At 38.8% G+C, this 14,352-nt stretch overlaps 1 protein-coding gene across 6 annotated transcripts in view; it reads right to left on the bottom strand.

The window, feature by feature from the left end:
* Nucleotides 1-14,352, bottom strand: part of Ppef1 (protein phosphatase with EF-hand domain 1) — a 157,175-nt gene that overhangs the window by 98,840 nt on the left and 43,983 nt on the right. For 4 of the 6 annotated variants that reach the window (XM_063280083.1, XM_039099840.2, XM_063280084.1 and 1 more), the window contains one exon: nucleotides 5,611-5,771. In XM_063280083.1, the coding sequence (XP_063136153.1) occupies nucleotides 5,611-5,656 (46 nt within the window). In that variant the 5' untranslated portion in view covers nucleotides 5,657-5,771. Of the gene's footprint in view, nucleotides 1-3,858; nucleotides 3,931-5,610; nucleotides 5,772-14,352 lie in introns of all 6 variants that reach the window. The other 2 variants (XM_039099837.2, XM_039099839.2) reach the window with 1 other exon arrangement.

The following is a 14,352-nucleotide window of genomic DNA, read 5'->3' as shown; positions in this document are numbered from 1 at the left end:
AAATATATTGTGTGAAAAATTTAATTCAAATAACATATTTCATCCAATATCCAACCCATTGGATATTCCGATCAGGTAATCCTTTTGGAAAGCCCATGCAGACAAACACAGAAAGTATGTTCAAGTGATTTTAAATCTGGTCATGTTGACAATAAAAACTGAACAGTACAAGAAAATTTACTCTCTCATTCTGTACAGTATTTAAGCAAAGTATCTGGCTAGCATAATGAGGCAATAAAATAAAATGAAAAGCATTGGAAAGAAAGAAGGAAAACTAATCCTCTTTTCAGATAAGATGATTTATAAAAAACTTAAAAAATTAGCTCTTCATGACAACAACTCATGTTAGAAAAAACTGGAGGATAGAAAAATCATTTCAGGCATTTGTAATGAACATTTCAAAACTGTTAAGAAAAGAATCTTATTTATAGTAGCATCCAAAAAGAATAAAATACTATGACTATAAATGGAAAGACACACTATATTCATAGCTCTCATGATTCAGTTGTTAGCAATACTGCCCAAATACATTTAATATAACACCCTTGAACGTTTCATGTGGATTTTTAAATAACTCTACAAATTAACCATAAAATCCTTATGAAAATGCAAATGACCCAAAATACCAAGAGCAAGCCTGGAAAGGAGAAACAAAGTCTAAGAGACAGGTTCACATAGAACAGGCAGGCTAGCCTCAAAATTGCTATGTAGCCAAAGGACAACCTTGAATTTCTGATCCTCCATTCTGTTTCTCCCAAGTGCTGGGATAATTGGTGTGTACCTCCAGATCAAAACCAGGACTTTGGGCATGCTACACAGACATTCTCCCAGCTGACCTACACTAAAGCACCAGATTTTTTTTTTATAGTGCTAGGAATAGAACCCCAGACTTTCACACATGTGAGGCAGTCTACTGTTGAGCTGCAAGCCCCAGTTCTCAAGTTAATTGATTTTATGAGAGTGTCAACATGTGTAAAAAAAATTAGTCTTTTCAACAAATGATATCAGGAGAACCAGATCACCACACACAAGGAATGTGTTTATACCCAAATCTCATATATGTGAAAATAACTTAAAATAAATATAAATAAATAAAAATAAATAAATATAAGAACAAAAACTACAAAGACTCTATAGGTTAAGTATAACATAAATCTTCTTGGATTTGATAACAATTATTGCAGGTGACATCAAAAGCAAAAAATAATTTAAATAAAAATTAAGGTAGACTTTGCCAAACTTGAAAACTTTTTTATTGCAAAGAGCATTATAACAAAAGCTAAAAGCGCTCCCCGCTATACAGAGGCTCTTTCTCTCTGTGTGCTTGCTGTGTGTGTATCCTCAGCCCAAGAAAAGTCTTCTTGTTTAGCAGATGATTCTATCTGCTGTCCTTGGAAATTCCCTCAGCTGCAACCTGTGGAGCTTAAGATTTTCTCTGCCTTTTAATTCTTTAACTGGCAGACAAAATGAACCTGATCAAGAACCCTATCAGGGTTCATATGTATTCTGAGATTGATCTATGATTCAAGACCCCAGGATTCATATGTAGACGAAGATGCAGATCATCATAAACTTTAAAGCAATGGTTCTCAACCTTCCTAATGCTGTGACCCTTTAATACAGCTCATGTTGTGGTGACCCCCAACCATAAAAGTATTTGCACTGCGACTTCATAACTGTAATGTTGATAGTGTTGTGAATTGTAAGGTGAATATCTGACATGCAGGATATCGGATATGCGACTCCCAAAGCGGTTGAGAACCACATGTTGAGAACTGCTGCTCTACAGGATGAGCTGGCTTCACAAAGAAGTAGAGCTATGCTACTTCACATCAACGCCAGGTTTTTAAAATCTGAGCCTTTCCTATTTGCTTTAATTCCTAACATTTCATTTGCACTCTCTGGTATTGCACTTATATTAAAATCCAAAAGATTTCAAAGATACCCTTGAAAAAGACAGATTTCTCCCCCTCCCCTTCACACACACACACACACACACACACACACACACACACACACACACACCCCTTCCCACCGGAAATATATAAACCTGATCTCCCAGATGACACCTCTAAACTCACAAGGGTGACAGTTAAGTTAGATGGCAGCTAGAAAACACGTGCTAGTTTTTGTTATATTTTAACTGCACAGTAAAGAAATTAAAAAAACAGGAGAGGTTCATGAGCTCTGGCCCCTCCCTGGGATCTGTAGGAAGTTAACATTTGCAGGAGGAAGGAGATATTCTTCAGTAGTATAGCCACTGATAAATTGTCTATGCTCCTGCAAATAACCCATGGTTCAGTAAGTAACCCTCACTAAACTTGTTGGTTCACAAACTAAACGAATCAAAATAATATCATTTTCCAATTCCAAAGAAGAGTAGGAGAAGGGGGATGAAGAAGAAAAGAAAAAGAAAGTGAAAAAAACCTCATGCTAGTAAGCAAGTGCTAAAAAAAAATGTAAGTCAGAATGATAGTTCAAGGCCAGCATGGACCATGCCTTAAACCTGACAGGGTGGTGCATGCTTGGGAGATAGAGGCAAGCAGAACAAGAGTTCAAGGTCATCCTCAACTACATAGGGAGTTCAAGCCCATCCCAAACTATGGAGATCACCTCAAAAACAACAAGCAAAAAAATGCAAGACAAGTCATTGAGTGAGAGGAAATACTTGCAAACTATATATTGGAGGGATAGATGAGTATACATTGGTAAGCATAGCTGCTTTCCAAATTACATATTTGACAAGAAATTTGTATATTGAATACATAAATAACTCTTCCAACAAAGGAGTATAAAGACAACAATTTTAAAGTGGGTGGTTTGACATGGCAGCACATGCCTATAATTACAGCACTCAGAAGGCAGTAACAGGAGGATTACTACTTGGAGGGTATCTATGCTACATAGCAAGTTACAGGCCCCATGAACTCCCTAGTAACATTCTGTCTCAAAGGAGTCGGGGTATGAATGATCTTAATGGATACTTACTCTAAAGAGACTGGTACAAATGGTCAATAAACACATGAAAAGAAGCCCAAAATTATTAGTAATTAGGCAAGTACAAGTAAAAAAAAAAACAATGAGCTGCTTCAGAACCCCCACTAGGATGGTTATAATAAAAAAGGCAATTAAAAATGTAGCCAGGGAGTTTGATAATTTGTAACACCAACACATGGCTGGTAGGAACACAGAATGGTATAGTCACTTTGAGGAAGTAGTTTAGAAGTTTCTCAAAATGTAAAGTTTAGAGCTATTATATGATCCAGAAATTCTACTTATTGGTATATGCCTAGAAAACTGAAAGCCTAGGTGTACAAAATAACTTATATATGAATGTTCATAGAAGCATTGCTCATAATAGTAAAAAAAAAACCCAGAGGAAAGTAGAAACAACTTATAACCTACTATCTACTAATTAAAGAATGGAATAAACATAAAATGACCCATTGTCACAGTGAAGTATTACTCAACAATAAAAAGGAATATAATCCTGATAAATGCTACAAGAATGAAGCCAAATGCAAAGCTACATGGTTTATGGTTCTGTTGAAATAAAATGTCTAGAATAGAGAAATCCATAGAGACCTATCATGGGTTAACTATTGTTATAAACTGAGAGGAGCTAGAAATAGAGGAAAATGATTGGGGTTTTACTTTGGAGTCACAGGCCTATTCTGGAACTAGACAAGGGTGGTGGGTGTACACAATTATAAATATACTAAATGCTGCTGAGTTGTTAATTTCATGTGTGAATTTTTGATCTCAATAAATTACTTAAGCAATAAAGTCTAAGCTAATATTTCCATTTATGAGGAACATTATAGAAGGTGAAAAACAATTCAAAGAGCTAGAACTTACTTAGGTCCCCTGGATCTTTCGTTATGGATGCTGAAGCCATCAAGTGGGTACTGGAAACCAGGCCTGGGATCTCTGGAAGAGCAACAAGTGCTCTTAACCACTAAACCCTTAAATATATGACCTTTTAAAAATATTTATTAATTTTTATTTTATGTATATGAATGTTCGCCTGCAGTGCCTGTGCTGGTTAGAAGAGACCACCATTTCTCCTGCAACTGGAGTTTCAGGTGGTTGTGAGCCACTGTATGGGGGCTGGGAACCAAACTCAGGTCCTCTGCTAGAGCAGCAATTCCTCTAAACCGCTGCACCACCTCTCCGGCCTGAGCTTAGTTCCTTATAAACCTAAGAAGTCGGACAAACTGTAAGGGGCTGGGCAGACAAAAGTGATGCAACAGCGACTGAAAGCAAAATACATAGAACTATGACAAATTACATTATGTGCATAGAAAGGATTTAACATGGCCCTTTATTTGTTCATTCATTTTGTAAAAGCAAATAAGGTAAATCATCTCCCCTGTCTGTGTTGTTAAGAAATGACTACTACGGAATTAGTTTGTGACATAAAGACTTCAAATAGTGCACCTTTCACACTCCTTCCTACCTTTCAGCAATTAGCCTGCACACTCACCACAAGTTACTTGAAGAGAACAATAATTGGTCCCAAGGAAAAATACCCTCAACTAATATAGGATACTCTACACTAAAAGTATCTTCCATAAGTCTGGGGAAACTCTGAACTGAAATATAGAATAAAACCCAATGAAGAGACCCATAATCTACATAGCAAAAAAAAAAAAAAAACGGCATTCAGGAGCAAAGGGCTCATACAATTGTTCCAGCTTGTTATTTTAGTTTGCTTGTAAAAGCTAGATGCCTTCAATATGCAAGCAAGTTTCAGCTAGATTCCAGAAAAGTAAAATAAACAAAGGGAATGTTCAAGTCTCTAACTGTTTGGAGGTAGAAGGGGGTAGGGGATCTATGCAGGAGCAAGGCACCTCTTTTGGAATCATATTATCTACCTGGCATTCTCACTAAATTATTTTTAAATCATAAGGCAAATCTCATGAAGTTCTGTGTGGAATAGGTATTTTTAAAATGCTGAGTTATCCAGTGGAAGGGGAAGCCCTTGGTCCTGCCAAGGCTGGACCCCCAGTGAACGGGATTCTTGTGGGGAGGGCGTTAATGTGGGTAGGATGGGGAGGGGAACACACACATAGAAGGGGAGGGGGAGGGGTTAAGGGGATGTTGGCCTGGAAACCGGGAGAGTAACATTTGAAATGTAAATAAAAAATACCCAATTTAATAAAGATGGAAAAAATGCAATAAAATAAAATAAAATAAAATGCTGAGTTATAAAATCTAATAAAATTCAGTGGCACCACTAAAATGTCACTTATGTTTGGTGTACCTATTCCATGACTAAACGAGAAGTAGATATAAATTCCACTGTCTTTTTGGTTTCCTGCCACTGAGTTACAAATGGAAACTTCATATTGGAACATTTTAATAGAAACTAAGTCAAACATCTGTCTTAGATAACACTTTGGGCAACACCATAAACTCAAAGTTGCATGTTTCTACAGGTATTTTCCCATGTTCTCCCAATATTTCACCTTCAGTCTACATAATGATGTTTCTGAATCACACAGGGCATCTTGAGGACCATGGGAAAAACAAGAAACAGGAAAGAGTGTGAGTCCGGCTTAATCCCTCATTTTCATTCATAAAAACAGGTGTGTCCCCAGTACTCACCTTTCTCAGATTTCTTGCCTTTTTTTGAAGAACTGCCACAGCCCATGGCTTCTAAAGCATATATGCTGACAAATTCAACTTCTGGTTCTCAGTGAGAGTGTGAATTCCCTCCCTTTGTGCTTCAAGAAGCCACTCAACCGATTCCCTTCAGTCCATAGATACTATGGGGAAGACGGGGAGGGAGGGAAAGCACCGGTTAACAACATCATAGCTAAGGGTCTGCCCAGCAGAATTCATTTTATGCTTCTGACTTGTCGTTCATCATGTGATGTGAAAGTGATCACATATAATCTGATCCTTGTTTCCTTTCCAGACCACAGGAACAGCTTTCAATAGTTTTTTCTGCCACACCAAAATGATAGTTTCCTATGTCTGTAAGAGTGTATAATTTTATAATTAAAACACAGGGGATGGAATATGGAAAGAGCTAACATAATTCAGTTGTTTTGGCTTCAAAACTGAAAGTAATTAACTCTATCTAGGCTTTTAAGCACAAATTGGAGGCTGACTATGAGACAAAAACAACACATTTAACTATGCCAAAAATCAAATCAAAGTGAGTATTTGGCAATTTTCCTTAGAATCGGTGAGAAGGGGCTTTTTTTTTTTATAAAACAGGGGGCTCAAGGCCTCCCGTAAAACTTACAAATCATAATTTGCAGGTGTCCTTAATTAAGCTTCCAAATGTGAAAGAGGTTGCTCGAACACCTTGATGTCTCCCTTCAAATGTACTATATCCTTCAGACAAGGCCACCAGATTGTTGCCTTTAGAAGCACCCAATGAAGGTGTTCAACAGAGTTTCTCTGGGCAACACACCATCTTCTTATCTCATAATCTCTCTGTTCACTGGGGGGTAGGGTGTTGTATGTCTTTTATTTTGTGATATTTTCGGATGGCCTATTTATGTTTATTAATAAGAAAACAAAAAGCAACTGTATTTTTCTTTCGCTTCTACATTAAAAGCATTACAAATTTCAGCTTAGCTAAAGAAAGGAAACATTGAAATGAGGCAGACTAAGAGTATAGCTCAAGGGAGTACAGCATGTGCGTGGCATGTCTGATACTCTATCAGTGGTTCTCAACCTTCATGATGTTCCGACCATTTAATACAGCCCCTAATATTGCAGTGACCTCCCCCATCATAAAATTATTTCCATTGCTACTTCATAACTGTAATTTTGCTACTGGCATGACCCATGTTGTAAATATTTTTGGAGAGAGGTTTGCTAAAAGGGTATTGACCCACACACAGGTTGAGAACCACTGCTCTAAATGAGTCCAGGCACCAAAATTAGATAAATAAACACATTTTAACTAAATAAAAAAATCAATAATAATTGATTATTGGTTACCTAATACTTGATTATTTTAATCAATAACAACCTTAGTTATTCCGATAAGAATTGATTTCATTATGTATTAAGTTCATTAACCCTTCTAAACATTGGGTTATGTCAAATTGGATGGGAATTACTTTTGTGGACTTCTTTTGTTAGTGGTTTTGTTTTTGCATGTTGAGTTTGGTTGTTTAATTTTGAGACTAAGTCTTAATGTGGCTCAGGCTGGCCTCAAATTCCCTATGCAGCAATGCAAAGATGACCTTGACTTCTAACCCTCCGCCTCCACTTCACAAGTGCAACAATAACAGATGTGTAGCACCCAGTTTATGCAGTGCTAGAGGATTCATGTATGCAAGGCAAGCACTCTACCAATTGAGCTAATATAATTCAGTGGCTCTGGCTTAAAGCTGAAAGTAATTAACTCTATCTAGGCTTTTAACCACAAATTAGAGGCTGACTATGAGACAAAAACATTAAGTTATGCCAAAAACCTAATCAAAGTGAAAATTTTGGCTATATTCTTTAGAATCACTAAGAAAAAACCTCTTATAAAAAAAAAACTAAACTAAAAACAAACAACAACAAAACCGAGACCCAAGACCTCTCTCAAATGTATGAATCTGAGATTCTCAGGATTGCCCTTTTGTATGTTTTCTAAATCAAATTGTTGTATATCAGTTTAAAGATTAAAACACTCTATCCTGCAGGGAAGCTCTTTAAGCAGGAAGGTATTATTTTTAATCAATAATAACCTTAGTGATGGTATTCTGATAAGGACTCACAATAGCTTCAGGAAGTCCCTGAAACTCAGTAGGCTCCTCCTCCCTAAAGTAAGCAATAAAGACTACTGAGTCACTCTCAGATAAGCAGTTCGCTCTCAGAGGAGCCAAACTATAAAGAAGACTCTGAGACTAGAGCAGCTGCCTGGAAGAGGCAGAAACCCACCAAGCTGCCTGAAAGAGATTTAGATCAACTGAGTCACTTAAAAGGGGCTCTCTCCAACCTGCTGAGCTGCCCGAAGGCTGTGCAGTGTGCTCCAGGTTCCCAGATGTTGTGAGTTGTCTGTCACCCATGCTGGGGAGGGCTTTGATGATGTCTTTGAGTCATTTCTGCCCTTGTAAGTAACCCCTCACCCGTACTCCTGTAAGTAACACCACTTAAACTCATTGGTTTATCAAGTTGTACTTTGGTGGCCACCATATTTTGGTTTGCTTCCTGCCAGGGGTGAGTAGTGTTGTGTGTTATGTCTCCCAAGGACAAAATTTGTCGAACAACATGTGGACAAGGCATGTTAATGAACTCAAGTTCAAAGGCAGAGCAAACCTTGTGATACTCCATTCTTCAGGCTCACCATACATCCACTATATTCACAATCTTATAAGCCTAAGCACATTTGTTCAGGAGGTAGGGAAGAGAAAGAAGAGGGATGAAGGAAGTGGTCTTGGGAGAGAGAGGGGAGGGAGGGAGGAAGGAAAACAGTCAGTTTGGCAAGATTTGAATAAAGGAATTACAAACATTTAGAGGTGTGAAAGACCTTTAAAATTAATATGTATACAGAGTCAAGGAAGTTAAGCAACTTGCTTAGTGTCATATAGACCTACAGTTGTCAAAATTTGTTAGTAATTAGAATTATCTGAGGAACTTTTAAAAACTCCCAATGCTCAGCTTGAACCATTAAATCAGAGTCTATGGGAGTTTAAAAAAGACTCAATGCCCAAGTCCTACCCCTTGAGCTTCTCCTGTAATTGCTACTCGATCGTGACTAAGCATCAGCTGTGGGAACCAGGACGGCACAGTCAGTAATGTGCTTGCTGGACAAGCGTAAGAAACCCGAGTTTATCTCCAGTATCCAGTTAAAAAAACCACAGCAAAACCAAAACAAAACCAACGAATCAAATGAAACAAAACAGGCACGGTAGTGCACACTTGCAATGCAAGCAATGAGGAAGCAAAAACTGGACAGATCCCTATGTCTCAGTGACCAGCCAGCCTAGCCTAACCAAGGATTTCTAGGCCCATGAGAGACCTTGTCTCAAAATGAAACAAAAATACAATGCAGCAACAACAAGAACAAGAACAACAACAACAACAACAACAACAACAACAACATCAACAACAAAATAACGAATGTGGACAGCTTCTGAGAAATAATACACAAAGTTAATCTTTGGCTTACATAGTACATACAATGCACCTACATGAACACACATGCACACATACCTTACTTGCATACACACACACACACACACACACACACACACACACACACAAATAATAAAATAATATACTACACTAAAGATGCTGTTACAGTTTTCAAAAAAATTCTAATAGGCCACAAAGGCTGACAGTCTCTACTAGAGAACACGTTAGCAAATGCATGCTGTTCAATCCTTCTATTTGAAGCTGAATTGTTCCAGTCTCAACTACAAACCTTTAATTTGGGGCATCTTTCTTACTTATTAAATTAGAGCACCATTCGCACTCTCAGGAATTTCTCAAAGGCCATTTGTGGTATATCTATGGGCGAGCAAGTTCTTTGTTCCCCGGAAGTAATTATTCTAGACCCATCAGCATTTTCCAAGTCAGTGCTTTCCAGTGGGGGAGAGGGTTAAAAAATGCAGATTCCTAGACTGTATCCATCAATAAAACTAGACATCTCTTTAAACCTAGGGTCTTGGAATCTGCATTGAAACACAACTATGGGCTGGTGGGGGTGGGGTGTAGCTGAGTGGTAGAGCACTTTCCTAGCATGTCCAAGAACCTTTGATTCAATCCCCAAAAGTGTAAAATGAAATAAATGTTAACCCTAAAGGGAACATAGATACAGGCCATCCATATATTTCAGGTCAAAAAAAAATTACCATCTTCCCATAGTATCCATGTTTTCTTCGGTTTTACTCCTTCTGTATTCTACTTTCTTCCATCCCACTTTATGAATTATAAGAGTAGGACCTTGAGCAGAGGGAGAGATGGCTCCGATGTTAGGTATACTGCCTGCTCCTCCAGGATATTCTAGTTCTATTCCCCGCACCCGCATGTTGGTTCACAATCATCTTTAACTCCAGTATCTGGGAAGGCAATACCCTCTTCTGTCCTCCATAGGTACCAGACACACATGGTGTACAGACATACATGTAGGCAAAGCACACACGCACGTAAAAAAAAGTTTTAAAATTTTAAACAGTTGAGTCTTGAGTAGTCAAAAAACACTAGATAACAGGAAGTGATATGGTTCAATCCTGATTTTCTTTTGCCAGAAAAAAAATAATAAAGCAGTTATAAACGATAATTGGTTCTCAGCCTCCTCAAAGTTAATTCATCACACAACTAAATTACATACACAAGATTATTGGAAAGCTGGACACTGTAACACATGCCTATAATCTCAGCACTCAAGAGTTTAAGGTGCCGGATAGAACTAAACCTGTCAATACCCAGTCACAGATGGAGGATGGGCACACAGAGCCTTATTCCCCAATACTGAACTACTGGCTACTGAAGTCTTATGAATGAGGTCAGTCATAGTCTTCAGTTGGTACTGTCCAGTAAACCCATTGGGCTGCATTAGATAATTCCATGCAATTACAATGGCCCTGGCTAAACTAAGTGGGTCACAAAACAAAACAAAAAGACATGAACACGGAAAAGAGACCAATAGGGAGAAAGTAATTTACAGGGGTGGGAAGGTAAGAGAAAGTGAGGGTGTGAGTAATCAGGATGTACTACACACATATATGAAGTGGGGAGGCCTGGAAAGATGGCACAATGGGTAAAGGCACTTGCCACCAAGCCTGATGACAATGACCTAAGTTCAATCACTGGGACCCACACAGTGGGAGAAAAGAACAAATTTCACAATATTATATTCTGACCTCCGCCCACATGTTGTAATGGGTGTCATACAGTTCCACAAAATAAATAAATGTATTTTTTAAAAAAAAAACAAACTTGTGAAAGAAAAAATTTCATTAATTTGTAAAAATAAGACTTTGGGGCCATCCTAAAATACATAGGAAGAGCTTGGCTCAAAAAAAAATAAAATAAAAAAATTTCACTGGGAACTTAAAAACATGAAACTTTAGTTCATTTCTGTTACACTGTGAGCTTGATGCTTGTAACTTTTCTCGTGAATACCCCTCGAATCTCAGGAACCTGTACAATGCATTCAATAGAATATGTTCGCTAAATGCTGAAAAGATAAAAAAATATTTCTAAGCCAATGTTCCTTAAAGATTAATTACTAAAAATCATTATTATTGCATCATTTATATAGAGACATGTGCTATTTTGATAATATAAAAGCCTTTTATTAAAGTAGAAGTGGGTAGTGCTTATCTATCCTTTGTTAAAGTGTATTTTAAAATCATGAGGAAAAGAAATGATAATTGTTCTGGAATTATTTGGTTGTCAGAAATGGTAATTGACTATTAGAATTTTGTGCTATTAATTATTAAATTATTTCAAATCTATTATTCTCTCTCCATTAATGGACAGAGGGTAAAAGGAAGGGAGGAGGAATACAGAAACAAAGGAGTTCTGTTTAGTGGTCACCAAAGCATGAGCTGGTTAAACATTGGGACCATTGTCTCAAGCTGCCCAACTTAGACCTTGAAGCAGAGTGGGAAGTGATTTGTGAGCCATGTCTGTGTGCATTTGAGGACACCTCTGCCTGCAAAGCTGATAGAGGTGATTTAGAGATTTTCCACTCCTTAGTAAAGCCTAAGCTTCTATCCCCATCCTCTGTCAGCATTAGCAGAACACTTAGTGCACTAATGAAGTCTGAAGAACAGAGTCCCACAGGAGCTCTGAGCTTCTAGGTGAGGAGGGAATTTCTCAGGGCTTCCTAAAGCCCCACAAATGCCCTGGTTGAGGGGACACACATACACACTTAGGAGGGCATCTTGTATCATGAGATTTTCTCTAAAACCATCCGAAGGATGGTTTTAAACAACAAACAGGAACCAGTGAGTCATCAGGCACTCATGAGCAATCTAGTAGAAGGTTTGTCTTATTTATTTTGGGGAGGTCTGGAGGGTCAGAATGTTCGATACTGTTCATTCTTTTCACCCTCACCACTCTAATGGCAAGGCTGAAAATATGTGGAAAGAACAAAAGATGGCCCCTGGAGTCAGGTTCACCTCCAGCCCTTTGCAAATGCTAGCTCAGTCTCTCCTTGTTCTTAACTCATTCTTCCCATTATCCTTATTGCAAAGTGTCTCTCCATTTAACGCCCACATCTTGGCTCAGCCACCCTGACCATGAGTCCACTTATGACAATGCTTTTGATTTCAGTTATGTAACTCCCCATGTCAGAAGGTTAGCTTTCCCTAATCGTGCTGATTTTGATAAAAAAAAATTGCTACTCAAGCTCTGGGCCTATAGAAGTGAAATCTGGAACCCAAAGTCAGTCCCCTGTGGTCAAGTCCCTCCTTGCCACCTTAATGGGAACCTGGCAGGAAGGTATATTTCATTCTACATGAAATATGCAGACACTCACCCAGAAGAAAGAGAGGTGGTACTTACCAGGCTCTCATTTTCTCCATTTTTATTGACACTTACTGAAAAAGAGTTTCTCTAGCCTGCTGTCTGTGGCCTAAATATACTTAAGAGAGATAGGTGGGGTAGAGAAACCCCTAGACAACTGCACTAAATATGGCCTTTCCCCAACTCTCTCCTACCTACAGTAGAATATATACCATTTGCCTATGTCCAGGGTCTTAAATGGACAAAGAGAGAGGCATAGAAGACTGATGTTGTGATCCTTCCTCGATCCCACCAGATGAAAAGGTAGAAAAAATTAAGGAAACTATGTGAACTACTGGAAACTATATCAACTAGTGGAAAGTGCCAGAAAGTATCTGTTGATACATCCAAGTTATTACAACCAGGCAGCAGTTTGGACTGGCTTTCCAAAGTTTTTTGTCTGTCTGTATCATTTATGATTTTAGAGCTACGGGTAGGGCAAATATTCCACCATCTGAGAAGTTCAGGAGAGGTGGGGTAGAACAGGCTCCTTACTGTAGGACTTGTCAACAATAATAAGCATTATGAAACACTATCACTATTTTCCAAAACTGCCAAGCAAGGGACTCTTTTGAGGCAAAGCATCTCATAAACAATTGTTGCTCCTAAGTGCTTAATGGTGGCCCAGTGGAGCCTTGCTTTTGAAGTGAGACAAACTAGAATTTGAATTCAGTTTGTCTTTAATACTTCTATACTTCTATTATGTGTAAAAATAACTGGTAATAATGGCACATACCTAAAAGGCTTGTACTCAGTACTTAGGGAAGACCTTGCCAAAAACAAAACCAGCATGAACAGAGAACAGCCCCTTCTTAATGGGAATAAGGTCAGGAAGGGTTGTATATAACAGGTACCGTGGTGTTTGCTCAACTCACTTCCTTCAGAATATTTTCTCTGGGGTTTCTCTGAGGCTAAACTCTCATGAGTATCCAAAGAATCTGGGATAACTGAAGATTCACAAAGAAATGGGCTCCCTAGTCACCACCAGGGCACTATGATCAGAAAGGATGCCAACAATAAAGATCATAGCTAATATCACTACTGTTTATTAAGGGTTATTTACTCACCCAGTAGGTACCTTATATTTAGAGTATTCTGGTGAATTTTCAGAGCACATCTTCAAGGTGGTATCATCATCACTCCACTTTATGAAGAAAATAAAGCTCATAAAATGAATATATTGCTTGGCAGAGGTTATTAGTGGCAAAACTAAAACCACTTGTGAATCATTAAAGAACTGTAGCTGGAACTTCTGCTCAAATTCCTGGCCCAAGAGGAACCTATGCAGTGCCCTCTGGATACAGGAATATAGGAGCAGTCAGCAGGAGGAACCTTCTGGTTTCTGCCTGTGCCTAGAAGTGAAATGAAACGGTCCCACAGCTCCCTGCACCCAAATCCCGAGGAGGAGAGAGCTGAATTCTCAGAAGTTTGAACAATTCTGAGAGCTCAGGGGAGACCACGACTTCTGCTCACATTCCTGGCTGAAGAGGAACCTGCCTAGTGCCCTCTGTGCCTTCTGGGCACAGGAATATTAAGAGCAGACAGGGGCAGGACCCTTACGGTTTCTGCCTCAGCCCAGAGCTAAAAGTCAGTTGCTTGGAGAGCTAACACACCTGACAGCACAGATAAGACCAACTCTTCTGCTCCAAGTGACCTGCCTGGAGGCTTCTGGTCACACATACCCAGAAGCAGCTCTCTGTTCCCAGATCCAGCTGAAAGAAAACAGGTCTACAGGAGTGCTGACACACAGGCTTACAGTAGGTCAAGCCACTGTCAGAGACAGCAAGACAAGCTAACACCAGAGACAACCTGATGGCGAGAGGCAAGCACAAAAACCTAAGCAACAGAAACCAAGATTACTTGGCATCATCAGAAGCC

This window comes from Rattus norvegicus, chromosome X (genome assembly GCF_036323735.1).
Source record: "Rattus norvegicus strain BN/NHsdMcwi chromosome X, GRCr8, whole genome shotgun sequence".
Taxonomy (NCBI): domain Eukaryota; kingdom Metazoa; phylum Chordata; class Mammalia; order Rodentia; family Muridae; genus Rattus; species Rattus norvegicus.
The sequence above is the reverse complement of the archived record's forward strand: the minus strand, read 5'-3'. Positions and strand labels throughout refer to the sequence as shown.